General features: G+C 48.3%; 2 protein-coding genes across 3 annotated transcripts; one reads left to right on the top strand and one right to left on the bottom strand.

Moving 5' to 3' along the window:
- Positions 1 to 767: 767 nt before the first annotated feature.
- LOC310764797 (nigwaprin-b-like) lies at positions 768 to 22,500 on the bottom strand. Its single transcript, XM_083619294.1, has 5 exons — positions 22,172 to 22,500; positions 6,179 to 6,312; positions 3,250 to 3,384; positions 1,500 to 1,634; positions 768 to 932 (listed from the first exon to the last, which is right to left on the bottom strand). Exons 2-5 carry the CDS (start codon positions 6,261 to 6,263, stop codon positions 928 to 930), a joined length of 360 nt encoding a protein of 119 aa, XP_083475420.1. The 5' UTR covers positions 6,264 to 6,312; positions 22,172 to 22,500; the 3' UTR covers positions 768 to 927.
- LOC310764758 (uncharacterized protein) lies at positions 17,848 to 24,508 on the top strand. Of its 2 annotated transcripts, none has more exons than XM_083619231.1 (3): positions 17,848 to 20,225; positions 20,933 to 21,041; positions 23,332 to 24,508. In XM_083619231.1, exons 1-3 carry the CDS (start codon positions 20,099 to 20,101, stop codon positions 23,693 to 23,695), a joined length of 600 nt encoding a protein of 199 aa, XP_083475357.1. In that variant the 5' UTR covers positions 17,848 to 20,098; the 3' UTR covers positions 23,696 to 24,508. The 2 variants fall into 2 exon arrangements, with proteins under 2 accessions (XP_083475357.1, XP_083475358.1); XM_083619232.1 differs by having other exon boundaries at positions 17,852 to 20,225; positions 23,413 to 24,508.
- Positions 24,509 to 25,945: the final 1,437 nt, after the last annotated feature.

Consider the following 25,945-nt stretch of genomic DNA (forward strand, 5'->3'; position numbering starts at 1 on the left):
GGAACCAGGTGATCAGCAGCTTGTCTTGCAGAAACAACCCTACCCCCCCCCCGAGTTCAAACGGCTATGAAATGCCCAAACCGCCAATTTATTTGTACCCCGCCCATCCGGCTGGGCTTCCCCAGCCACTCTGGGCGGCTTCCAACAAAGATCAAAAATACATTAAAATATCAAGGGAGGGAGGGTGGGAGAGCCAAGGAAACATGGCTGTAGTGCAAGCCACAGGCCTTCATTATATACCAGAAGGGTAGGGTGATCCCGCCCCTGGGGGCACATGCCTGCTCACAATTCGCTGATTAGATGAGTGGGCGGGACCAATTACCTGGGCAGCAAGCTCAGCCCAGAGAAACAATACCTGGTACTTCCCCTGTCAAATCCCGGCACTGGAGTACTTAAAGAATGCAAATGTGAAGTCATAAATATATATATATATATGTAACTTGTCCCTAAGATCAGCCCCTGGACCTTAATTGGACATGTCATGCTATTTATTTTTTTTAAAAAAAGAGCCAGGGGAATCTGGGAAACTACGGGTTGATTTCCTTAACATGTGTTTCAGAGCATTATTAAAGATAGAATGAACAAGCCTATAGAAGAACAAGCTTGGTGGAGCAGAACCAGCATGGCTTCTCCAAAGGTAAGTCCTTCCAGTTGAACCAGTTTCCCCAGAGACCAGCAGGCCATCCCGTTTACACACTGCTATACATTCACAGCAGACCAGTAACCTCTCCTTTGTCTTCCCAGTAACTTGATGGCGGAGACCAAGGTTCATGGGAAACTCATATCATTTTTATTGGGTGAGCCTAGGGTTTCAGGCCACTGTACTGTACAGTCTTCTACTCCCAAGGAAGCCAGAGAGAAGTCGGCTGCAGTGCCTGTTCAAGGTGAGGAGTCTCACGGAGGGGCTCGTCCACTCTGGAGTCCAAGTTACCCTAGGACAGAAGAGAAAGCGTCAGAAGAGCCTGGCAGCAGGATCAGACCATCTAGCATAGCATGCTGTTCTCAAAGCAGTCAGATGTCCCCAAGAACCTCTGGATAGGCTGTCTCTGGAGGTCCCAGAAGAACATAAGAGCTCCTAGATCAGGCCAGTGGCCCATCTAGGAGGGGGCAAAGTGTGCAGCTGCTATACCATCTAACTCAGCGGTTCCTAAACTGGGCTCCACAGAGCGCTTGGTGCCCCGTGAGGCATCTCCAAGGGCTCCGCAAAGAGACTGGAAATAAAAATAAATAAATATGTGTCTTTGGCATCAGGGAGGCAACTGTGCTCCATAAAAAAACTTCTCTCCTGAGAAGTGCTCCACGACTCAAAACCTTTGGGAACCGCTGATCTAATCATTTGGTGGAGAATAATCACTTCCACCTTCCATCCTCCTTCCCCAACGAGAGGAGTTGCCTCTCCCTTCTAACACATCAAGCTCCTGGCCTAACTCCCTTCCCGCCACAGCTCTTCTGGAGGCCTTGCTGCGAGTGACGGGCTTGGCACCGCTGGCTTCTCTTACCTTTAATAGCTCTCATGCATTGGTGGCCACAGCCATTGCTGCAACACTTCTCCCCAGGTGAGCAAGAGGCATCACCCATACAGAGTTCTGCGCAGACCCCACCTCCAGTGGGCCGGGGACACCGTCCAGGGTGCACTGGAAGAGAAAAAGGTGACACCCATACTGGGATGCTCTACAGGGGATTTGGTTTTCAACGGGTAGCAAGCAATGGAATGAAAATGGAAACTCCACACAGCACTTTGAAAGAATGCTGTATCTTGATATAGAATAAAAAGGCAAGGTTGTCATCACGGAGCACTTTGCTTGGCTGCCAACAGGTAATGCTGTGAACTACAGTGTGATAACTTCTGAGAGCTGCTGGGCCATGACAGCAGTGCTGGCAAGCGAGATGGGAGGGAGTGGAGGAAAGAGATGCAGCTGGGCCAACAGTGCAAGCAGGACCTTCCAGAATGCTTCTAAGGATAGGGCAGTGGGGCCTAAGGGACGTATGGGTGGTCTAGTGAGCTCTAGACAGGTAATGGTGAGGTGTCACGGCGCAAGCGAGATGGGAGGGCGTGGAGGAAAGAGATGCAGCTGGGCCAACAGCGCAAGCAGGACCTTCCGGAATGCTTCTAAGGATAGGGCAGTGGGGCCTAAGGGACGTATGGGTGGTCTAGTGAGCTCTAGACAGGTAATGGTGAGGTGTCATGGTGCAAGGTGTGGTGAAATATCAGGGGAGGGCAGTTGGATAAGAGGATGGGGGGTTGGGTGGGGGCAAGTTGGTAAGTGAAGTGAAAAGGGGTACAACCGCTGGGCCATCATCCATGGGGTGGAAATGAGAATTTGGACTTTGGAAGATTAAAATATAAAGGTATGGAATACTGTATGCATGATCGAGCTAACAAATGTTTTAAAGAGGGCAGACAACGGATAATCTTTGTGGAGAAACGGAATGTTTCTATGATTTACTGGTGTAATAAGGAACGATAAAATTGTAGAGTTACAGGGGACTCCAAAGCTCATCTAATCCAAAAGTGAGCAATGCAGGAACCGCAAGAAGATTGAGTGGCATGGGGTTGGGGGCCTCGATGATAGTGGTTGTGGACAGAAATACAAGCCTGGTGGCTCTGTTCCCCGGTGGGCTGGATTTTATACAGATTCTAACAATGCCCACTGGGGCCTGTCTTCTCCTGTAACCCTGGCTCTCATTTGAAACAGGAGTGAGGGTCTCCAAGTACCCCGGCCTCCCCATTTTTCCTGCGAGGCCATCCTGGCCAAGTCACGCCCACCTGCCCTGCCCTTGATGCCATAACTAACGGGAGGTGCAGGGTAGGTGCAGGGCAGGTGAAGCAGACCTTTCCCAGCTGGTTGCCGTGGACGTGCTGCATGATTGACACGAGGCACCAATCTTCCTGATGTCACTATGACAGTCAGATGATTGAGCAGGCGGTTTGTTCCACCCACACGTCACAGTTGGCCCTTGGGATCTTGGAGAGAGAAATACCTGGCCCATGTGGCCGAAAGGTTCTCAGACCTTTCTTGGAATAGGAACTTTCTAGACCATGGAGAACCTGTGATAGGAGGCCAAACACGCCGCTGCTATACCAGCCAATCATTTGGTGAGAAACAAACCTCCCGCCTTCCATCACCCATGGCCAATGAGAGGAGTCATTGCTCCCTTCCAACAGGCCAAGCTCCTGGGTCTAAGTGTCTTCCTGCTACTGCTCTCCTGGAGAGAGCAATGGGCTTGGAACCTGCTGGCTTCTCTCACCTTCAACGACTCTTTTGCATGCAAATCCACAGCCTGTACCACAACACTTGCTCCCAGGGCCGCAAGACTCATCACTCTGACAGGAGATTGCACATGTGCCAGGGCCTTTAATCGGAGGACACTGTCCAGAATGCACTGCAGGAGAGAAAGATGACTCCCACACCACAATGCTGTGGAAGATTTCTTTTCCACAAGCAATGAAGCCCGTGAGCTGAGAGTCCATCCCCCAGAATACAGATCTCAGGCCAGAACAAGCACAAGCCTCTGTGAGAATCCAGGGCAGCCCCACTCAGCCCCCCATCCCAAGACCTCATGGGGGTTCAGTATCTAGAGAGAGAGGACCCCTGACAGTTATGTCCAGTCGCGGACGACTCTGGGGTTGCGGCGCTTATCTCACTCTATAGGCCAAGGGAGCCGGCGTACAGCTTCCGGGTCATGTGGCCAGCATGACTAAGCCGCTTCTGGCGAAACCAGAGCAGCGCATGGAAACGCCGTTTACCTTCCCGCCGGAGCGGTACCTATTTATCTACTTGCACTTTGACGTGCTTTCGAACTGCTAGGTTGGCAGGAGCAGGGACCAAGCAACGGGAGCTCACCCCGTTGCAGGGATTTGAACCGCTGACCTTTTGATAAGCAAGGCCAAGGCTCAGCGGTTTAACCCACAGAGCCACCCGCATTCCCCGGTTCAGTATCTACTGGAAGGCTAATGCTGTGAGCCCTTCCACCTTCTGCTCAACCAGCTCCTATGGGAAGAGGAAACCATCTATCACAAAGACACCAACACAGTCCTCAGTGGCCAGCCTAAGAGATGTGCTGGCACCCCTAAAATGTCAAACAGCTCTGACCACCAAAAAGTTCTCCCTAATGTTGAGTCAGAATCTCCTTTCTGGCCATTTGAATCCATTGCTTCAGGTCCCCACCTCTGGAGCAGCAGCAAACAAACTTGCTCCATCTTCTTTCATAGAATCATAGAATCATAGAGTTGGAAGAGACCACAAGGGCCATCGAGTCCAACCCCCTGCCAAGCAGGAAACACCATCAGAGCACTCCTGACATATGGTTGTCAAGCCTCTGCTTAAAGACCTCCAAAGAAGGAGACTCCACCACACTCCTTGGCAGCAAATTCCACTGCCGAACAGCTCTTACTGTCAGGAAGTTCTTCCTAATGTTTAGGTGGAATCTTCTTTCTTCTTTGGATATCAGAAGATGGCTATCAGGTCAACTGTGGGGCTTCTCTTTCCCAGGCTAAACATACCCAGGGGCTGGAAACCAAGCCTTGTGAGAAACAGTTGAGGGAGCTGGGTAGGCTTCGCCTAGAGAAGAGAAGACTGAGGGGTGACATGTGGACCATCGTCAAATATCTGGTGGGCCGTCACATGGAAGTTGAAGGAATCTGGTTTGCTGACTGTTTGCTGACTGTGAACAGTTGTGGACCACAGGTATGAAATTTATGGCATGTAATGCCTTAAGAGAAAATATTATGAAAATGATATACAGGTGGTACATGACCCCAGTCAAGCTTGCAAAAATTTACCATTTGCCCGATAATAAATGTTGGAAATGTAAAGAAATTGAAGGTACTTTTTTCCACCTTTGGTGGACGTGCCCTAGGATTAAGGCTTTCTGGGAAATGATTTATAATGAATTGAAAAAGGTATTTAAATATACCTTTGTGAAGAAACCAGAGGCCTTTCTCCTGGGCATGGTCGGCCAATTGGTGTCAAAAAAGGATAGAACTTTCTTTATGTATGCTACAACAGCAGCAAGAATACTCATTGCAAAGTATTGGAAGACACAAGATTTACCCACTTTGGAAGAATGGCAGACGAAATTGATTGACTTTATGGGACTGGCAGAACTGACTGGAAGAATCCGCGACCAGGGAGAAGAATCGGCAGAGGAAGAATGGAAGAAATTCAAAGACTATTTGCAAAAATATTGTAATATTAAGGAATACTGAGTGATGTTGGATTGAAATTAAGGGGTTATCAACTGTAATGGTATAAAAGAATATGAAAAAATAGTTCTTTTCTGTACATAAGTAAAAGTATAAGTTACAATAATTTAAGAAGATGGACAGAAAATAAGGTTTATAGCTGTAATGCTATGAGATAAGGATTTGCTGGATGAACAATTTGAACTGGAATACAAGAAGGGGAGGTATGAGGAGGTCAGGGAAATATATTATTGGAAAATATGATATGAAATTTATGTGTTTTTTAATATTTTTTCTTTTTATTTTTCCCCCTCTTTTTTCTTTTTCTTTTCGGTTTGTATAAAATGGAAAACCTTAATAAATATCTTTTTTAAAAAAATGAAGGAAGCTGTTTTGCTGCTGCTGCTCCAGATTCATATGACAAGAAATGAGATTCTCACTCCTTACGGGGTCCTCGATGCGGGATCACATTAACCTGGTGCTCTACCAGCTGCACTGGCTCCCGGTGGAGTACAGGGTCAGGTTTAAGGTGCTGGTTTTAACCTTTAAAGCCCTATACGGCCTAGGACCCTCGTACCTACGGGACCACCTTTCCTAGTATGTCCCACGGAGGACCTTACGGTCTTCAAACAAAAACATCTAGGAGGTCCCGGGCCACAGGGAGGTTAGGGTGGCCTCAAACAGAGCCAGGGCTTTTTCAGCTGTGGCCCTGATCTGGTGGAACGCTCTGTCACAAGAGACTAGGGCCCTGCGGGACTTGACATCTTTCCACAGAGCCTGCAAGACAGAGCTGTTCCACCAGGCCTTTGGCCAAGGCATAGGAAGAGCTTTCTGATGTTAAGAGTTATTCAACAATGGAAAAGACTTCCCCAGAAGGTGGTGGACTCTAAGAAGGGTGGAGAGAGGTTGGAGAAGCTTCATAGGAAGGCTGTGCAGATGGTCAACACCACCAGAGGAGAAGGAAGCCTGGCTGGCCTGGGATTCTGCCCTTACCTTGTTGTCCAGCTGCAGACGGCAGCTCAACACAGATGGTGAGGAGGCCCATGAGGAAGAAGACGAGGAAGAGCCTGGCTATCATGGTGCTGTTCCTGATGCAGCTAGCAGAGAGTCTGGATGCTGTGGCTGATCTGGGCCAAGATTTAAACCCTCGGTTAGAGAGAGAGGTGAGCACAGCCCTTGGTTGGGCAAGAGGAAACTTCAGCAACAAAGGTGACAGTTGGCTTTCATCACCGGGATGGCATAACACAAACAGTTACACTTGTGCAACAGAACTGCTTCCCCCTATGTGTGCACCCCACGCCATCCCCAAATTTGCCCAGAGGTGTGCAGGATGCAATTCTCAGAGTAGGAGCAAGTGAGCATCTCCTCCTGCAAGGATAAAGAGTTTTTCCTAAAACCCATTGTTAAGGTAGTAAACCTGCAAGGATAAGTTACAGATAGGTAGCCGTGTTGGTCTGCCATAGTCAAAACCAAAAAAAATTTTTCCTTCCAGTAGCACCTTAAAGACCAACTAAGTTAGTTCTTGGTATGAGCTTTCGTGTGCATCTGAAGAAGTGTGCATGCACACGAAAGCTCATACCAAGAACTAACTTAGTTGGTCTTTAAGGTGCTACTGGAAGGGAAAAAAATTTTTTGTTTTGACTATGGCAGACCAACACGGCTACCTATTTGTAACTGGAACTATGGAAGGCACCACATTGAGCCGCATGAAATGGAAGTCCATCAACCTCACCAGGTATCTGAAGAAGTGTGCATGCACACGAAAGCTCATACCAAGAACTAACTTAGTTGGTCTTTAAGGTGCTACTGGAAGGAAAAAAAATTTTTTGTTCTGCAAGGATAAAAGAGTCACTTCTCCTTCATTGCACCCAAAGGCCCCTTGCTTAGCAGGGACTCTGTCCCTTTGTAGCTGAGTGGCCTCCAAAGTGGGTTGCAACAGCTCTAGCTCTCTTTTAAATCAGAACCAGTGAAGGCAGTGAAGGTCCTGTGAGTGTCTGGAGGCAGTTGGAGGATGGATGGCGGCTAATGGATCGAGGTGGAATCCTGACAAGACAGAAGTACTGTTTTGGGGGGATAGGAGGCGGGCGGGTGTGGAGGACTTTCTGGTCCTGAATGGGGCAACTGTGCCCCTGAAGGACCAAGTGCACAGCCTGAGAGTCATTCTGGACTCACAGCTGTCCATGGAGGCGCAGGTCAATTCTGTGTCCAGGGTGGCTGCCTACCAGCTCCATCTGGTATGCAGGCTGAGACCCTCCCTGCCCACAGACTGTCTCGCCAGAGTGGTGCATGCTCTGCCTTTGAAGGTGACCCGGAAACTACAACTAATCCAGAATGCGGCAGATGGACTGGTGACTGGGAGCGGCTGCTGAGACCACATAACACTGGTCCTGAAAGACCTTCATTGGCTCCCAGGACGTTTCCGAGCACAATTCAAAGTGTTGGTGCTGACCTTTAAAGCCCTAAACAGCCTCAAAGGCCCAGTATACCTGAAGGAGCATCTCCACCCCCATCATTCAGCCCAGACACTGAGGTCCAGCACCGAGGGCCTTCTGACGGTTCCCTCACTTTGAGAAGCCAAGTTACAGGGAACCAGGCAGAGGGCCTTCTCGGTGGTGGCACCTGCCCTGTGGAACGCCCTCCCACCAGATGTTAAAGAGAAGAACAACTACCAGACTTTTAGAAGACATCTGAAGGCAGCCCTGTTTAGGGAAGCTTTTAATATTTAACAGACCACTGTATTTTAATATTTTGTTGGAAGCCACCCAGAGTGGCTGGGGAAACCCAGCCAGGTGGGCGGGGTATAAATAAATTGTTGCTATCAACATGTTTCTTTTAAATGCCTAACTGGGGTGGGGAAAAGAGGGGAGACTGCAAAACAAGCCCAGCCCCTTAGATGGGCTTTGTCACCCATGCAGATGCTGCCACCAGACCTTCTGAACGTCTGAAGGTCTCCCAGACCTTCAGAGGACCAGGAGTCATACATGAATTCATGGGGTCTGAACTGGTGGTGGTGGATCAGGAACTAGACCTTGGTTTGATGGAGATATTGACCCAATGTGCGGCAGCTGTTGCAGGACCTGAATAATATGCACGTATTCACATAGCAAATAAAGCCTTTTCTGATTAAATATAGGGGAAATCAAGGAGGAACGCAAGACTATGAGGACACAGAACCGCAAGATGAATACATAATCGTGGCAAAAGTGACATAAGCAGAAGTTGAGCTTAGCACACAGAGAATGCTTGAGCAAGATTTTTAAATGCAAAGTTGACACACACAGACTTTTCGGTAAGGGCACTTTGATGAATGTCTAAATAAGTAGCCTACACAATCTACTGTGTTAGAAGAGCAAATTTCTTCAGCTACTCTCTTCCTCTCTGATTCTATCCAGTCAACATGAGGGAGGGGCAGCATTAGGGGGGCTGCAGATGTCCCACCCCTATGGCCAAGATTACAGGCACAATGTATGTGAAGAGGTTTGGATGTTCTAGGTGCCACACCCCACCCTCAGCCAATCAGCACACGACACAACCCATGATGTCACCCCTCCCTCCCTGCAGTCATGCCTTAACTAATAATAATAATAATAATAACAATAATAATAATAATAATAATAATAATAATAATCTTTTATTTATATCTCGTCCACCCCGGCCGAAGCTGGGCTCAGGGTGGCTAACATCAAATATATAACATTGGTATAAAATCAAACAATAATTAAATGACCTCTTAAAAACAGGTCATGGTCAAATTAAAATCTAATTAGATGGCTTTCTGCAGGATTAGGGTTGGGAACAGTAAATGTTCATCAGGCCCAACTGTTTATGCTGATCTTATATGGGCCTGTGAGAATGCTGGGAGGCCTCTTTCATACTAGTTCTTATACAAAAAGAAAATACCAATGGCTGCAGCTGGAAAAGCTGGAACGATGCACTAATTCAGCTAGACAATGATGGTTTGACTCTGCCAACAAACCATCCAGATTATTGCCAATTTAGCTAAAAGACATTCGTCAAATATACTGATAAAACAGCAACGTCTGAATCTGAAACTGCAAGACAATTTCTACATTCATCACAACATCCAGCTGTCACAGAGACAGAGCAAATATTTGCAAATACATGCATGCAAAAAGTAACTGAAGAGAATTTGCAACTCCTTAAGGCACCCGTATAAGAAGAGGAAGATAAGAAGAGGAAGCGAAAGATACCATCACCAACCTGAAAAACAATATGGATGGATTTATGGTTCGTTTTTTAAAACTCTGCTCTGCAACAATGACATCACAATACACCGCAATGATAAACCATTCACTGCAACTGAAAGGCCTTCCCGATACATAGTTACAGGCAAGCGTATGGGTAATTCTAAGCCCAAATAACAACCTACATATTGAAGCACATGCGTGGAGGATGAGAAAACTCAAACACGATGCAGAGTTCCCAGGAAATAGACCAGAGGCAATTGTACTATTGTATTTTAATAATCTGTTGGAAGCCGCCCAGAGCTGCTGGGGAAACCCAGCCAGATGGGCGGGGTATAAATGAATTATTATTATTATTATTATTATTATTATTATTATTTATTATTATTACTACTACTACTTTACTGCTACTGAAGGCAAATGAGCTTCATTGTCACAAATCCAATATATTCAGGATTGGCACAGTCCATTAAAAAATCCAGTTGCAGTGCTTACAATAAAACTTACAATGATTTATAATAAGACTAAACCTGAACACCAGAACAGCGAGACAGAAAGAGAAAGTAAGTGAAGCCCAGGCTCCTTCTGGACCATAATTGTCAGCATGACGATTTAAACAGAAATGGCTTGAACCAGCTGTACTCAGCTTCCCAGAAGACATAACCCAAACAAGAAGCTTCTGCTTGTTTCTCCCACGTGGGAAGAAAACTTTCCAGAACACTCTTGAACCAAGTAGAATAGGAAAGAACGCTATACATCAGATCAATACTTTCTGTACTAAGAAATGCAAACTGACACTCCCCCCCCCCCATTTATTAGGTGCAGGAAGTATTGATATGTAAAAAACCTGTAAAAGCATTGCATGTACACCTTCCTTCTACAAAAATAAATCCTAGTCTTTTCTCGCTAGACCTGCAATTCACCAGTAGAAGAAACACAGTCCTTACCAGATGCTTCTGTCACTAGCAGAAAAACATTCTGACTCCTAGGAAAAATACAACTTCAACCTTCTTAAACTACCTGTAGCCCCTCACATTATAAAACTACCTATGAAACCTGACACAGTGAAGGGAAAATACAACTAACATAAGAGCTATCTTATGAACCTTACCTTACATCTCACTAATAGTATACAGACTCTACTGAAATATGTAAACCAAGACTTGAAAACTTCACATATGTATGTGAAGAGGTGTGGATGTTCTACGTGCCACACATCACCCTCAGCCAATCAGCACACGACACACCTCAATATGTCCTCATTCCCGCCCCCTCTCCAAACTCGTACCTCGACTTACATCTCACACGTGCCAATGGCTCTAGCTGGAAAAATACAGCAATTCGGAGAGACAATGATGGTCTGAGTCTGGCAAGGAAGCACCCAGATTATTGCCAATTTACGGTAGCTAAAAGACAGTCATCAAATATACTGATAAAACAGCAACGTCTGAATCTGAAACTGCAAGACAATTGCAACATCCAGGTGTCACTGAGACAGAGCAAATATTTGCAAATACATCCATTCCAAAGGGAACTGAAGTGAATTTGCAACTCTTTAAGGCACCCGTATAAGAAGAGGAAGATACAAAGAGGAAGCGAAAGATACTATCACTAACCTGAAAAACAATATGGATGGATTTATGGTTCGTTTTTTAAAACTCTACTCTGCAACAATGACAGCACAATACACCGCAATGATAAACCATTCACTGCAACTGAAACGCCTTCTGGATACATGGTTAGGGGCAAGCGTATGGGTAATTCTAAGCCCAAATAACAACCTACATATTGAAGCACATGCGTGGAGGATGAGAAAACTCAAACACGATGCAGAGTTCCCAGGAAATAGACCAGAGGCAATTGTACTATTGTATTTTAATAATCTGTTGGAAGCCGCCCAGAGCTGCTGGGGAAACCCAGCCAGATGGGCGGGGTATAAATGAATTATTATTATTATTATTATTATTATTATTATTATTATTAATTACTACTACTACTACTACTACTGTACTGCTACTGAAGGCAAATGAGCTTCATTGTCACAAATCCAATATATTCAGGATTGACACAGTCCATTAAAAAATCCAGTTGCAGTACTTACAATAAAACTTACAATGATTTATAATAAGACTAAACCTGAACACTATAGCACACCAGAACAGCGAGACAGAAAGAGAAAGTAAGTGAAGCCCAGGCTCCTTCTGGACCATAATCGTCAGCATGACGGTTTAAACAGAAATGGCTTAAACCAGCTGTACTCAGCTTCCCAGAAGACATAACCCAAACAAGAAGCTTCTGCTTGTTTCTCCCACGTGGGAAGAAAACTTTCCAGAACACTCTTGAACCAAGTAGAATAGGAAAGAACGCTATACATCAGATCAATACTTTCTGTACTAAGAAATGCAAACTGACACTCCCCCCCCCCCCCATTTATTAGGTGCAGGAAGTATTGATATGTAAAAAACCTGTAAAAGCATTGCATGTACACCTTCCTTCTACAAAAATAAATCCTAGTCTTTTCTCGCTAGACCTGCAATTCACCAGTAGAAGAAACACAGTCCTTACCAGATGCTTCTGTCACTAGCAGAAAAACATTCTGACTCCTAGGAAAAATACAACTTCAACCTTCTTAAACTACCTGTAGCCCCTCACACTATAAAACTACCTATGAAACCTGACACAGTGAAGGGAAAATACAACTAACATAAGAGCTATCTTATGAACCTTACCTTACCTCATACCTCACTAATAGTATATAGACTCTACTGAAATATGTAAACCAAGACTTGAAAACTTCACATATGTATGTGAAGAGGTGTGGATGTTCTACGTGCCACACATCACCCTCAGCCAATCAGCACACGACACACCTCAATATGTCCTCATTCCCGCCCCCTCTCCAAACTCGTACCTCGACTTACATCTCACACGTGCCAACGGCTCTAGCTGGAAAAATACAGCAATTCGGAGAGACAATGATGGTCTGAGTCTGGCAAGGAAGCACCCAGATTATTGCCAACTTAGCTAAAAGACAGTCATCAAATATACTGATAAAACAGCAACGTCTGAATCTGAAACTGCAAGACAATTGCAACATCCAGGTGTCACTGAGACAGAGCAAATATTTGCAAATACATCCATTCCAAAGGGAACTGAAGTGAATTTGCAACTCTTTAAGGCACCCGTATAAGAAGAGGAAGATACAAAGAGGAAGCGAAAGATACTATCACTAACCTGAAAAACAATATGGATGGATTTATGGTTCGTTTTTTAAAACTCTACTCTGCAACAATGACAGCACAATACACCGCAATGATAAACCATTCACTGCAACTGAAACGCCTTCTGGATACATGGTTAGGGGCAAGCGTATCGGTAATTATAGGCCCAAATAACAAACCACATATAACACAATCTTACTGATGAATTGCATAACTAAATCAAGATGCAAACAGGATGCTAGAAGTTAAAACAATTCCAAGATGCTTACTTTAAGACTAAACAGGTTTCCTAAAAATAATATTAATAATCCAGCTTGACATTTGAATAATAATAATAATAATAATAATAATAATAATAATAATAATTTATTATTTATACCCTGCCCATCTGGCTGGGCCTCCCCAGCCACTCTAGGCGGCTTCCATAGAAACCAAAAATACAGTAAAATATCACACGTTAAAAACTTCCCTGAACAGGGCTGCCTTAAGATGTCTTCTGAATGTCAGGTAGTTGTTTATCGCTTAGACATCTGCTGGGAGGGCGTTCCACAGGGCGGGCGCCACTACCGAGAAGGCCCTCTGCCTGGTTCCCTGTAGCTTTGCTTCTCACAATGAGGGAACCGCCAGAAGGCCCTCGGCACTGGACCTCAGTGTCCGGGCAGAATGATGGGGGTGGAGACGCTCCTTCAGGTATACTGGACCGACGCCGTTTAGGGCTTTAAAGGTCAGCACCAACACTTTGAATTGTGCTCGGAAACATACTGGGAGCCAATGTAGGTCTTTCAAGACCGGTGTTATATGGTCTCGGCGGCCGCCCCCAGTCACCAGTCTAGCTGCCGCATTCTGGATTAGTTGTAGTTTCCGAGTCACCTTCAAAGGTAGCCCCACGTAGAGTGCATTGCTGTAGTCCAAGCGGGAGATAACCAGAGCATGCACCACTCTGGCGCGAGAGTCCGCAGGCAGGAAGGGCCTCATCCTGCGTACCAGATGGAGTTGGTAGACAGCTGCCCTGGACACAGAATTGGCCTGCGCCTCCATGGACAGCTATGAGTCCAAAATGACTCCCAGGCTGCGCACCTGTTCCTTCAGGGGCACAGTTACCCCATTCAGGACCAGGGAATCCTCCACACCTGCCCGCCTCCTGTCCCCCAAAAACAGTACTTCTGTCTTGTCAGGATTCAACCTCAATCTGTTAGCCGCCATCCATCCTCCAACCGCTTCCAGACACTCACACAGGACCTTCACCGCCCTCACTGGTTCTGATTTAAAAGAGAGGTAGAGCTGGGTATCATCCGCATACTGATGAACACCCAGCCCAAACCTCCTGATGATCTCTCCCAGCGGCTGCATGTAAATGTTGAAAAGCATGGGGGAGAGGACAGAACCCTGAGGCACCCCACAAGTGAGAGCCCAGGGGTCTGAACACTCATCCCCCCCCCACTTTCTGAACACGGCCCAGGAGGAAGGAACGGAACCACTGTATGACAGTGCCTCCAGCTCCCAGCCCCTGAAGACGGTCCAGAAGGATGTTATGGTCAATGGTATCAAACGCCGCTGAGAGATCCAGCAGAACTAGGAAACAGCTCTCACCTTTGTCCCTAGCCCGCCGGAGATCATCAACCAGTGCGACCAAGGCAGTTTCAGTCCCATGATGAGGCCTGAATCCCGACTGGAAGGGATCCAAATGGTCCGCTTCTTCCAGGCATATATATGAAATGTTCATAAATGTACCAACTAAGCACTGACATAGATCAGCACAGGAAGACCGACTTGCTGCAAGATGATTCCATCAGATTAGAGAACGGGGCCCAAATGAATTTCAATAGGGACCAATGCCAGGTTCTGCACTTAGGCAAGAAGAAACAGATGCACAAATATAAGATGGGGGACACCTGGCTTGCAAGCAGTACATGTGAAAAGGATGCAGTGGTCTTGGTGGACCACAAGCTTAGCATGAGTCCACAGTGTGACGCAGCAGCAAAAAAAACCAATGCTATTCTAGGCTACATCCATAGAAGTATAGTGTCCAGATCAAGGGAAGTAAAAGTACCACTCTTTTCTACCAAGTTGATGAGAAGCCCTACAGAAAGCATGAAATGCAGGCATCTAGAAGGACTGTCATGTATGGAAGTGAGAGATGGACCATAAAGAGGGCTGATCGCCGAAGAATTGATGCTTTTGAATTCTGGTGCTGGAGGAGACTCTTGAGAGTCCCATGGACTGCAAGAAGATCCAACCTCTCCATTCTGAAGGAAATCAGTGCCCTGAGTGCTCACTGGAAGGACAGATCCTGAAGCTGAGGCTCCAATACTTGAGAAGACTCATGAGAAGAGAAGACTCCATGGAAAAGACCCTGATGCTGGGAAAGATGGAGGGCACAAGGAGAAGGGGACGACAGAGGACGAGATGGTGGGACAGTGTTCTCGAGGCTCCCAAGATAAGGGAGGCAGTGGAAGACAGGAGGGCCTGGTGTGCTCTGGTCCAGGGGGTCACGAAGAGCTGGACACGACTAAACGATAAACAACAGCAACAGAGCGCCTTTCTGGAAGTTGCCCGGTGACAGGCAGCCAAAGCGGTGCCTTCAGCGCGGCAGCGGAGGAAGAGGCAAAGGAGCGGGGATGCGGGGGGAGGGAGCGGGGGTCAGGCAAGCGAGGTGGCGGTACGGCGCACCGGCACGCACCGTCTCAGAGAAAGCTCTGGCTGTGGGGACGTGGTTTCTGTGACAAGGCGCTGGCTCCCCCAACAAGGCGCGCTGTGTGTTTTCTGATCTCCACATTCAAGCTTAGGCACATAGCTGTCAGCTTTTCCCTTTTCTTGCAAGGAATCCTATTTGGAATAAGGGAATTTTCCTTAAAAAGGGGAAACGTTGACAGCTATGCTTAGGCAACTATAGGAAGTTGACGACCTTAAGTCCTCAGAACCTCCTCATTGGGGCAAGACCTACTGTGGATGCTCAGGTTGAGAACGTGATCCGTGCGGGATGCACCTTCACAACCCGCAGTGTTCGCAACCCTCGTCTGCACATCTGTGCATGCGCGGGTTGCGATTCAGCTCTTCTGCGCATGCTCAAAGCACAATTTAGCGCTCGCTTCTGCACATGCGCGACCACCAAAACCCAGAAGTAACCCATTCCAGTAATTCTGGGTTTCGGCGGTCCGTAACCTGAAAAAGCGCAACCTGAAGTGGCTGTAACCCGAGGTATGACTGTATTGGGAAAATGTGCTCCCTAGGCCTGGCCTTCTGAGGCGTTTGCTTCTTGGAATAAAGAGATAACATCACGGACACTGTGACTTATTCCTGACCTGCTCCAGGCACCCACCCTGGCATCTCCTTTCCCACTCTCCGCACTCCTGCCGCATGTAGCCAAGATTGCAGGCGCAACATAGGTGGCATGGTTTGAATGTCCGACGTGCCACATCCCACCCTCGGCCACAACATGACACCTGCATGACATTTCCCCCTCTCCTCATTCGGGCCTTGACTTGCATCTCACACGCACCAATGCCTTCAGCTGGAAAATCTGGAACGATGCACTAATTCAGTTAGACAATGATGGCCTGATTCTGGCAACAAAGCACCCAGAGTGCTGCCAACTTAGTTAAAAGGTATTCATCAGATTCATCAGATAAAACAGCAACATCCGCATCTGAAACTGCAAGGCAAATTCCACTTGCCTATCAAGATCTCTGCCCATCACAACGTCTAACTGTCGCATCTGGCGATGGGCACAAGGGAGGCGGGCAGAGGCCCAACTGGGAGCCACGCCAACAGTGTCACCCCAGGAGAAGACAGGCACTGGGTGGGTCTTCCCAAAACTTCTCTTTTCCTAACTTTATTATTAGTATTTAAACTCTCACGAATTATGAAGGATTCCTGAACCAACACAGGCCACTTCCTGGGACCGCCACTTCAGCCCTGACTGGGCACCACAGTTCAAGAAGGACACTGACAAACTGGAACGTGTCCAGAGGAGGGCAACCAAAATGGTCAAAGGCCTGGAAACGATGCCTTATGAGGAACGACCAATGGCGTAGCGTGGGTTGTCAGCACCCGGGGCAAGGCAAGTAATTTGCGCCGCCTAACCCATGGATTTGCGCCCCCTAACCCTAACCCCCAGATGTTGCGCCCGGTGCGGCCGGCCCCCCCTGCACCCCCCACGCTACGCCACTGGGAACGGCTAACGGAGCTGGGCATGTTTAGCCTGGAGAAGAGGAGGTTAAGGGGTGATATGATAGCCATGTTCAAATATATAAAAGGATGTCACATAGAGGAGGGAGAAAGGTTGTTTTCTGCTGCTCCAGAGAAGCGGACACGGAGCAATGGATCCAAACTACAAAAAAGAAGATTCCACCTAAACATTAGGAAGAACTTCCTGACAGTAAGAGCTGTTCGGCAGTGGAATTTGCTGCCAAGGAGTGTGGTGGAGTCTCCTTCTTTGGAGGTCTTTAAGCAGAGGCTTGACAACCATATGTCAGGAGTGCTCTGATGGTGTTTCCTGCTTGGCAGGGGGTTGGACTCGATGGCCCTTGTGGTCTCTTCCAACTCTATGATTCTATGATTCTATGATTCTATGACTTCCTCATGATGACGATGATGATGATGATGATGATGGGGAAAAAATCTATCATTGTTTCCCTTCCCCTGCCCTCCCATCATTATCCTCACTATTTTTTACTTCTAACATCACCTTACTGTTATTGCTATCGCTATGGCTAGTGTTATTTTTCTTTTCCTTTTTGCTTTTCTGTTTGTTTTTTGTTTTTAAAGGAAAATACACACAGAGAGACTCTTAATGGCCCTACTCTTTTCACCCCATGCCCCTCCTTCTTCTCTTTTTCTTTTTTCTCCTCCCCACAAAACAAAAGAATAAACATTACAAACCTATATACATGTATCACTTCATCCACTTTCAATAGTGAATCCCCCCTTTTATTTTATTTTCCTTTCCTTTTGGTGGTCTTTTACCTCACACTATAACTTGAATCCCCATGGGACGTGGGTGGCTCTGTGGTCTAAACCAAAGAGCCTAGGGCTTGACGGTCAGAAGGTCGACGGTTCGAATCCCCGCGACGGGGTGAGCTCCCGTTGCTTGGTCCCTGCTCCTGCCAACCTAGCAGTTCGAAAGCACGTCAAAGTGCAGGTAGATAAATAGGTACCGCTCCAGCGGGAAGGTAAACGACGTTTCTATGCGCTGCTCTGGTTCGCCAGAAGCGGCTTAGTCATGCTGGCCACATGACCCGGAAGCTGTACGCTGGCTCCCTCGGCCAATAATGTGAGATGAGCGCCGCAACCCCAGAGTCGGCCACGAATGGACCTAATGGTCAGGGGTCTCTTTACCTTTTCATAACTTGAATCACCACCACAATTTTTTTATCATTATTACTACTACTTTTTTCCCTTTTAAAAAATCTATTTTTTTAATTTCTTTACTTTTTATTTTATTTTTTATTTTATTTATCTTGTTTTTTGTTTGTTTTTTCAATATAACATCCAACCGTCACAAATACAGAGCAAGTATTTGCAAATACATCCACGCCAAAAGTAACCGAAGAGAATTTACAACTCCTTAAGGCACCTATATAAGAAGAGGAAGCAAAAGATACCATCACCAACCTTTTGAAAAAGGATGGATTTATGGCTCCATGTTTTAAACTCTGCAACAACAACACGACAATTATGCCACAGGGATAAACCACTCACTGCAACTGAAATGCCTTCTGGCTAAATGGTCAGACGTCAGCCTAACAGTCATTCTAAACCCAAATAACAATCCATCTATAATGCATTCTTACGAATTTTGTAATTAAATCAGAAGAGTTTTACATCTATTCTTGCTAAAGGGTAAGATACAAAAATTCCAATATCCATACACCAAGACCAGAAAATAAAAATCCATCAACTTCAAACAGATCTTTTTAAAAATAAAAACAAAAACAGCAGATTGCCTAGAAATGAGTAAAAACAAACCAATTCAGCAAGCCAACCGTTTGTCTTGCTTTGAAACTGGAGAAAGCTTCTCCCTGAGTACAGTGAAGTTTGCTCAGAAAGGCCATTCATGAACTAAAACATGGATTGGGCTTCTTTGTAAAGTCCTGAAGTCTTAAATCTATCTATCCAGTCCAGGGTGGCCCATCAAGGTACATAATGCATTTTATTTTTTAAGTGTCCGAACCCAAAGAGTACTCATTAATGGTTTCTCTTTATCCTGGAAAAAGTGAGAAGCTGCAGGGTTCTGTCCTGGGCCCGTTGTTGTTTAAACGTCTTTATAAATGACTTGGATGAAGGAATTGAGGAGATGCTCATCCAATTTGCAGATGACACCAAACTGGGAGGGGTAGCTAATGCTGCAGAAGACAGAATCAGAATTCAATGTTGCCTTAACAGATTGGAGAACTGGGTGCAAGCTAACAGAATGCATTTCAACAGGCAGAAATGTCAGGTTCTGCACTTAGGCAGGAAGAACCAGATTCACAAAGATAGGATGGGGGACACCTGACTTACTAGCAGTACATGTGAAAAGGATCCAGGGGTCTTGGTGGACTACAAGCTGAACATGAGTCAACAGTGTGATGCAGCAGGAGAAAAAGCTAATGCTATTCTAGGCTGCACCAACAGAAGTCTAGAGTCCAGATCATGGGAAGAAGTCATAGTCCCGCTCTACTCTGCCTTGGTCAGACCACACCTGGAATACTGTGTCCAATTCTGGACACCACAATTTAAGAAGGATGTTGACAAGCTGGAATGGGTACAGAGGAGGCCAACCAAGACGATCACTGGTCTGGAAACCAAGCGTGATGAGGAACGGTTGAAGGAGCTGGGTTTGTTTAGTTTGAAAAAGAGGAGACTGAGAGGAGATATGATGGCCATCTTCAAATATCTTAAAGGCTGTTCACATGGAAGATGGAGGAAGCTTCTTTTCTCCTGCTCCAGGAGGAAACTTTCTCCAGAAGAACTTTCTGACAGTAAAAACTGTTTGACAGTGGAACAGACTCCCTCTGTGGTGGACTCTGCTTCATTGGCAGTTTTTAAGCAGAGGCCGAATGGTCATCTGTCATGGATGCCTAAATTGAGGTTCTTGCATGGATGACCCTTGCATAGATGACCCTTGGACCACGTCCAACTCTACCATTCCATGCTTCTGTGATTCTATAAGGGTTGCTTACTGGTTCCTGTTGCTGGACCAATGGCTACCAGGCGCAACATCTATGCTTTGTCTCCACAGTTGGAGGCAGCAATGTTTCAGAAACCAGGGGCTGGAAAACACAGCAGGGGAGAGTATTGCTCTTCTGCCCAGATCCTGGTTGGACACTTTGAGAAGTTGGCCATTGGCTTGATCCAGCAGATGCGTCTTGTGTTATTTTTGATTGATTATCACGGGGAAATTATCTGGACCAGGGAGCCAGCTGGACCCACACACTCAAATCCGCTTGGCTTCTGTCCCAGCCCAACCCAGGAGAGGAGGGGGGAGGGAGCAGAGAGGAGGATATATGGCTGCCAATCTGAGCCTTGAGCACCATTCAGAGCTGCCTCCCAGCGTGAGGTCCACCAGGTTCTCCTTCTTCTTCGCAATGGGTCCCTCGCTCATCCTCTGGGCTCTGCTGCCATCCATACTATGTAAGTTTGGGGATTGCTTGGAGGGGCAAAGACTCAGGAAGGAATGGAGTCGGGGAGTCAGTTTAGGGTATTTATGCCCTGCCTTCTTCAAGGACGGGATTCTAAGTAGACACCCCTGCCCTGAGCTGCTGCTGTGCAGCTGGCTCCAGCTGGTGGACCTCAGGGCTCCGGCGAAAACCAAACTAGCCCCTGCAAATCTCAACCCATCTCTGAGCAAAGGAAGGTGGAGGGTGCTGCAGTTGGTGGTGGAAGGACCTCTGAAGGAAGATTTTAATGACTGATGTTTTAATGTATTTTTAATCTCCTGTTGGAAGCCACCCAGAGTGGCTGGGGAAACCCAGCCAGATGGGCGGGGTATAAGTAATAAATGATTATGATTATGATTATGATTTGATGCTGGTGGTAGTGAAGACATCAGCACCAAGCAGTTGGGCACCATCATGAGGGTGCTGGGCTAGGTGCCCATCAAAGAGGAGCTGGATGCCATCATAGAGGTGTGGAGCATATGGGCATGGCCAGGATTTCGGGGGGCCAGGACTTTTGTTAGGGGGGCAGAACCGAGCTACCTGCGACTTGTTTGGTCCGTTTGCTGAGTATTTTTATTTATTTACTTGATTTGTGGCTACGCCCCGGTGGAGGAGGAAGGGAGGCGTGGGCAGGGGGCTGGAGAGCGCGACCCTCACCCTGGACTGGATTCCTCCTTGCAGGCAATGGAGCCAACGGCTTTCCAGGACACTTGCAGCAGGGGATATGGAGGCAGATTCGACAAGCCAATGAGGAGGCGAAGGTGGAGGAATCTGGCTCTGTAAAGGACAGGTGAGGCTAGGACACGTCCACCACATATGGAGGAAATTCCCCTCCTTCTCCTTACACTTCCAACCATTTTTATCTTGTGGGGCTGGACTATCTTTTGAAGAAAACCACCACCACCCCACCGACTCTCCCCTACCTTCTCCACAGCACCGGACGAGCCTGGTGGCTGCTTACCTGTGCCTTGCGAGCGGCAGAGGCTGGCGGCAGTGGTGGTGGAGGGACGATGAGTGGCGCAAAGGGGCTGGCTCCGGAGAAGGGCTGCGTAAAATGGTGGCACTCAGCCATCCGCGGCTCAACAAAGCCCAGCCCCCTTCCTCCTCTAGGCAGGTCAGGGAGAAGCCAGGAGGAGGGAGGGAGGAGCCGCTGCCGTGGCAGTGTGGATGGGGGAAAATGACGAAGCCTGAATGATCAGAATCCCCACGCCGATCACCACAGCGATTCCCGGACCGTCCGCGGGCTGGATCCAGAAGGCAATTGGGCCAGATCCGGCCCCCGGGCCTTAGCTTGCCGACCCACGTTCTATGCCGATAGCCTTGACAGGACCCTCTTTGAAAGCTTCTTAGGACAGCTGGGCTCTGTCTGGGGCTCTCGAGCAGGGTGCGTTAGACCTAGAGAGTTCACCAACCAGAAAGCGGGGGTCGTCCATTTCAGTCCCTTCCTGCAATGATACAAAGCAGAACTTTGGCTTCCCCCGCCCCCCAAGCATCCAGGCTGGGGCACCTTAGAGGAGGGGTCAGCAAGGTATGCCTTGCCTGGGCTTGTTCACTCCACCGGAGATCTCTCTGTGGGCCAGATTGTCAGCGAGTGTGAGCACGCGCATGCATGATTTCCGGTGTCTGCGCATGCATAGGCGCGATTTTCAGCACCGCAGCAGCGAGTCCCCACACCGTGCTGCGCTGGTTTATTGCAGTGCGCGGGGACTCGCCGAACAAGCAGCTCAGTTCGGGGGTGGCTCGGGGGCCAGTTAAACGACCCCCGTGGACCACAGGTTGCTGACCCCTTCCTTAGAGCCGAGATTCCCCCTCCCATCCGCTCCCCACACATCAGCCCATCTCAGAGGCGGCCCTCCTACCCAGAGCCCCCAGCAGAGGATGATCTGTTGTTGCCCCGCAAGCCGCCTCTCCTGCAGTCACCTGGTTCCGCTCCATCCCCTCTGTCACCTGGGTTTCTGTTGTTGCTGCTGCTGGAGGTTTCCTTTGGAGCTGCGTTTGTCTCCATGTCTGCGCTTTATTCTTGACCTTTCAGGCTGTTGCCTGAGGGGCAGACCAGAAACACTTCCAATAAGCAGACAGGCAATTATGGGGAGGAACTGCCCCAGGAGGAGGGAGGGTTGGAAATCCCCAAGCTTCAATGTGGAGATCAGAAAACCCACAGCGCGCCTTGTTGGGGGAGCCAGCGCCTTGTCACAGAAACCACGTCCCCACAGCCAGAGCTTTCTCTGAGACGGTGCAGGCCGGTGCGCCGTACCGCCACCTCGCTTGTCTGACCCCCCGCTCCCTCCCCCCGCATCCCCGCTCCTTTGCTGCTTCCTCCGCTGCCGCGCTGAAGGCACCGCTTTGGCTGCCTGTCACCGGGCAACTTCCAGAAAGGCGCTCTGTTGCTGTTGTTTAGTCGTTTAGTCGTGTCCGCCTCTTCGTGACCCCCTGGACCAGAGCACGCCAGGCCCTCCTGTCTTCCACTGCCTCCCACAGTTTGGTCAAACTCATGCTGGTAGCTTCGAGAACACTATCCAGCCATCTCGTCCTCTGTCGTCCCCTTCTCCTTGTGCCCTCCATCTTTCCCAACACCAGGGTCTTTTCCAGGGAGTCTTCTCTTCTCATGAGGTAGCCAAAGTCTTGGAGCCTCAGCTTCAGGATCTGTCCTTCCAGTGAGCACTCAGGGCTGATTTCCTTCAGAATGGAGAGGTTTGGTCTTCTTGCAGTCCATGGGACTCTCAAGAGCCTCCTCCAGCACCGTAATTCAAAAGTATCCATTCTTCGGTGATCAGCCTTCTTGATGGTCCAGCTCTCACTTGGCAATGGTCAAAGGGTCGCGTCAAAGCACCTCCGCGAGGCTGTGCCTGCAGCCATGGGAAGCAACAGCGGTGGGGGCAGTGGGATGGAGGTGGGAGGGACAGAGAGGGTGGGAAGGCGGGCAAGTAGCTGGGGTGGGCATCACCTAATTTTTCTTGGAAAAAACCACAGCTGCTCCCAATGGGGTCACCTGGCTTTGATCAGGCAACAGTGATGGGTTTAAGTTGGGAGGAGCTGAGTGCTGCCCACCTCAACACTTCCCTCCCCCCACTCCGAAACAGGGCTCATTATGTCTACCTGGTTGTGCCTGAGCATATTTTAGAGATCTTACGAGGATTTAATCTCTCCCCACTCCAAAACAGGAATGATGATGTCTTCCTGGCCTTCTGGATTCATTCTTGGAATGTTTCAGACGCCTTACTTAATCCTGGAAGTGCTGACGGTGAGTGGCTCAGCCCTGCCTCGCCTTCTTGGGAGCCGGAGGGGGTGCGTGAAGGCAGCTCTGTGTGCCTCCCACCACCAGCCCCTCAAAGCCCAGCAGGCTCCCTGTGCACTGAACGGGGAGCCCGAGACTTGTCGCCTCCTCACTCTCAGTTGGCACCTGAGCGCAGTTTTGCCTCCCAGCCCTGCTCCCGGGCAACTTGAACCCTGTTAAACTATGGAACTCTCCAGCAAGAGGCAGAGGTGGCCACCAACCAAGACAGCTTGAACATGATAAAATCAGGGAGGAAAAGAAGGCTATCGACAGCAGGCAGCTGCAATGGCTGTTCTCCGCCTGTTCTAATGGAGGCAGCCCTGCTTCACAATACCACTTGCTATGAGCCAAAGGAGGTGGGGAGAGTTGTTTTCATGCTCGGATCAGGGCCTTGCAGGTTTCCCTTTGGAGCAGCTGGTTGGCCACCGTGGGAGCAAGAAGTTGGAGCAGAGAGGTTGATAGCTTGATCATAGCTGTCCGCTTTTCCCTCTTCTTGCGAGGAATCCTATTCGGAGTAAGGGAATTTCCCTTAAAAAAGGGAAACGTTGACAGCTATGATCTTGATGCAGCAGGCTCTCCTGATGTTCAACATCCTAGGAATCCCAGCTTCCCTCTCACAGGCATGCATGCATAATTTTATTTGTATGACACCTTTCCACAGTTCAAACTATGCTCAAGGCAGCTTACAACATCGAAAAAACTACATGGCAGCAACATAGAAAAATTAGCCATAAACAATCAATGAAACATCCAAAAATGCACACCCAAAGGGAACAATTCCCACAATTCTGCAGGGGAGAAGGAGCGGGAGGCCAAGACTAGTTAGGAGGCTGGAGTGGAGAACCCTAACTCTTGGTCTGATGTCTTGCCTATAGAGCCCGTGCAGCCAGAAAAACGCCAGGTTGATGATGACTCCTTCGATGAAGATGCCTATGATAAATTCATTCTGGAACAGTTGGGGCAGGCCTTTGCTAGCAACCAATCCCGCCCTCTGCTCCCACTGTCAACCTTTGCCTCGCCTCTCCGCGCCTGGCCTCGCCGCAACGGCCCCAATCTGTGAAGCTTTATTTTATTTTCTTTTAAAAATAAAAGCAGCAAAACGCATAATAGAAGCCCAGTTTCGTGATTTGCTGGGAGTTTTGCGTATCTGAATTTGATATGTAAGAAAGGAAATCTCTCCAAACAGCATAGAAATGAGCTGAGAAATTATAGCTGTCCTAGAGAGCTGAGAGACCTTGCGCTGCCAAACCCAGTTCTGGAAAAGTGGGCGGCGCAGGGTTCAAGGTGCCTCATCTTGCCCACAGCCCAGATCACTGCAAAGCGGGGCAGGAGGGAAACTCACTCCCCCAGAGCCCCGAGGGGCCAAGGGATCCGCCCTCCGCTCTGCTGGGCTTTGCTCAGTGAATCAGGGCCTTTGTCAAGAGTGATGATGACACAGAAGCCACAGACACCTCACTCAGCCTTCTTGGCCCCAAAGGTGCTACTTAGGAGGAAAGGGATTCCGTCAGACGGTGGAGGAGCTGGAAGGGGGATTTCCCCAGAGCCACTCTGCAAGCAGGCGGAGGGATTAAGATGCTGTTGGTCCTGAGCTCAAGGGGGAGGGGGTCCCCAGTTGCATATTCCTGCATTGCAAGGGGGTGGGACTTGATGACCCCCAGGGTCCCCTCCAACTCTACGTACACTTCTGCTCTTCTATGACCCTCTTTCACCTCCGTTATGCCGCTAGGCAGGAGCTCTGGGCCGTGAGGAAAGAAGGCAGCAGGAAAGGCAGCCCCCACAGGCCTTGGGACTTTGCCCAGGCCAGGCCACGGTGGCTGCGTCCTCCTTCAACGGGCGGAGGTTGTAGGGCTTGTGCCCCAAAAGGGATGGAGGAGCAATGGAGGAATCTAGAGGGGCCTTTGAAACACCTCCCCCTTGCAGCTTCTCTCCCACATAAGCCCACTTCTGGTCTTTAGAGGGGGGGCAAGGTTGGGGGTCAAGGCATGGGGCGCTGTACAAACATATGCTTAAGAGAGGCATTGTCCTTGCCACATCTCCAACACTCAGCTCGGGGAAAGCCACATAGCTGTAATAAACGAAAAATCTGCCCTTATTCCTTTCTGGGGGACACAAGAGCCCTTATAGAGTCCTTTGTAGGTTCTCCATCGGTCGGAGGAAAAACAGAGGCCAACCAGAGAATATTGAGAAGCAAAGCAGCTCGTAAGCCTGATCTTTATTGAACTGTTGCAACAGGGTGCTCTCCTCACACGCAGGAAAGGAGGAGACCCAGAAGAAAGGTGTGTCCACCCTTATATAGACATTTTAAATTGCCCACCTTGGAGTCAGAGACCACCCCCAGAAACATCATACCTACATCACAGAAGGGGTGTAGCTCAAGACCACCACCCCAGATACATCATACCTACATCACAGAAAAGGTG

The sequence above is a fragment of the Podarcis filfolensis genome (genome assembly GCF_964270895.1).
Source record: "Podarcis filfolensis genome assembly, chromosome: 6".
Lineage (NCBI taxonomy): Eukaryota > Metazoa > Chordata > Lepidosauria > Squamata > Lacertidae > Podarcis > Podarcis filfolensis.

Coding starts and splice junctions, on each gene's coding strand:
- LOC310764797 (XM_083619294.1), bottom strand. CDS start 6,263: ATGATAGCCAGGCTCTTCCTCGTCTTCTTCCTCATGGGCCTCCTCACC. Junction 3,385..6,178: donor GTCTGCAGCTGGACAACAAG/GTAAGGGCAGAA, acceptor TCTCTCCTGCAG/TGCATTCTGGACAGTGTCCT. Junction 1,635..3,249: donor ATGCAAAAGAGTCGTTGAAG/GTGAGAGAAGCC, acceptor TTTCTCTTCCAG/TGCACCCTGGACGGTGTCCC.
- LOC310764758 (XM_083619231.1), top strand. CDS start 20,099: ATGGCTGCCAATCTGAGCCTTGAGCACCATTCAGAGCTGCCTCCCAGC. Junction 20,226..20,932: donor TCTGCTGCCATCCATACTAT/GTAAGTTTGGGG, acceptor TCCTCCTTGCAG/GCAATGGAGCCAACGGCTTT. Junction 21,042..23,331: donor TCTGGCTCTGTAAAGGACAG/GTGAGGCTAGGA, acceptor ACTCCGAAACAG/GGCTCATTATGTCTACCTGG.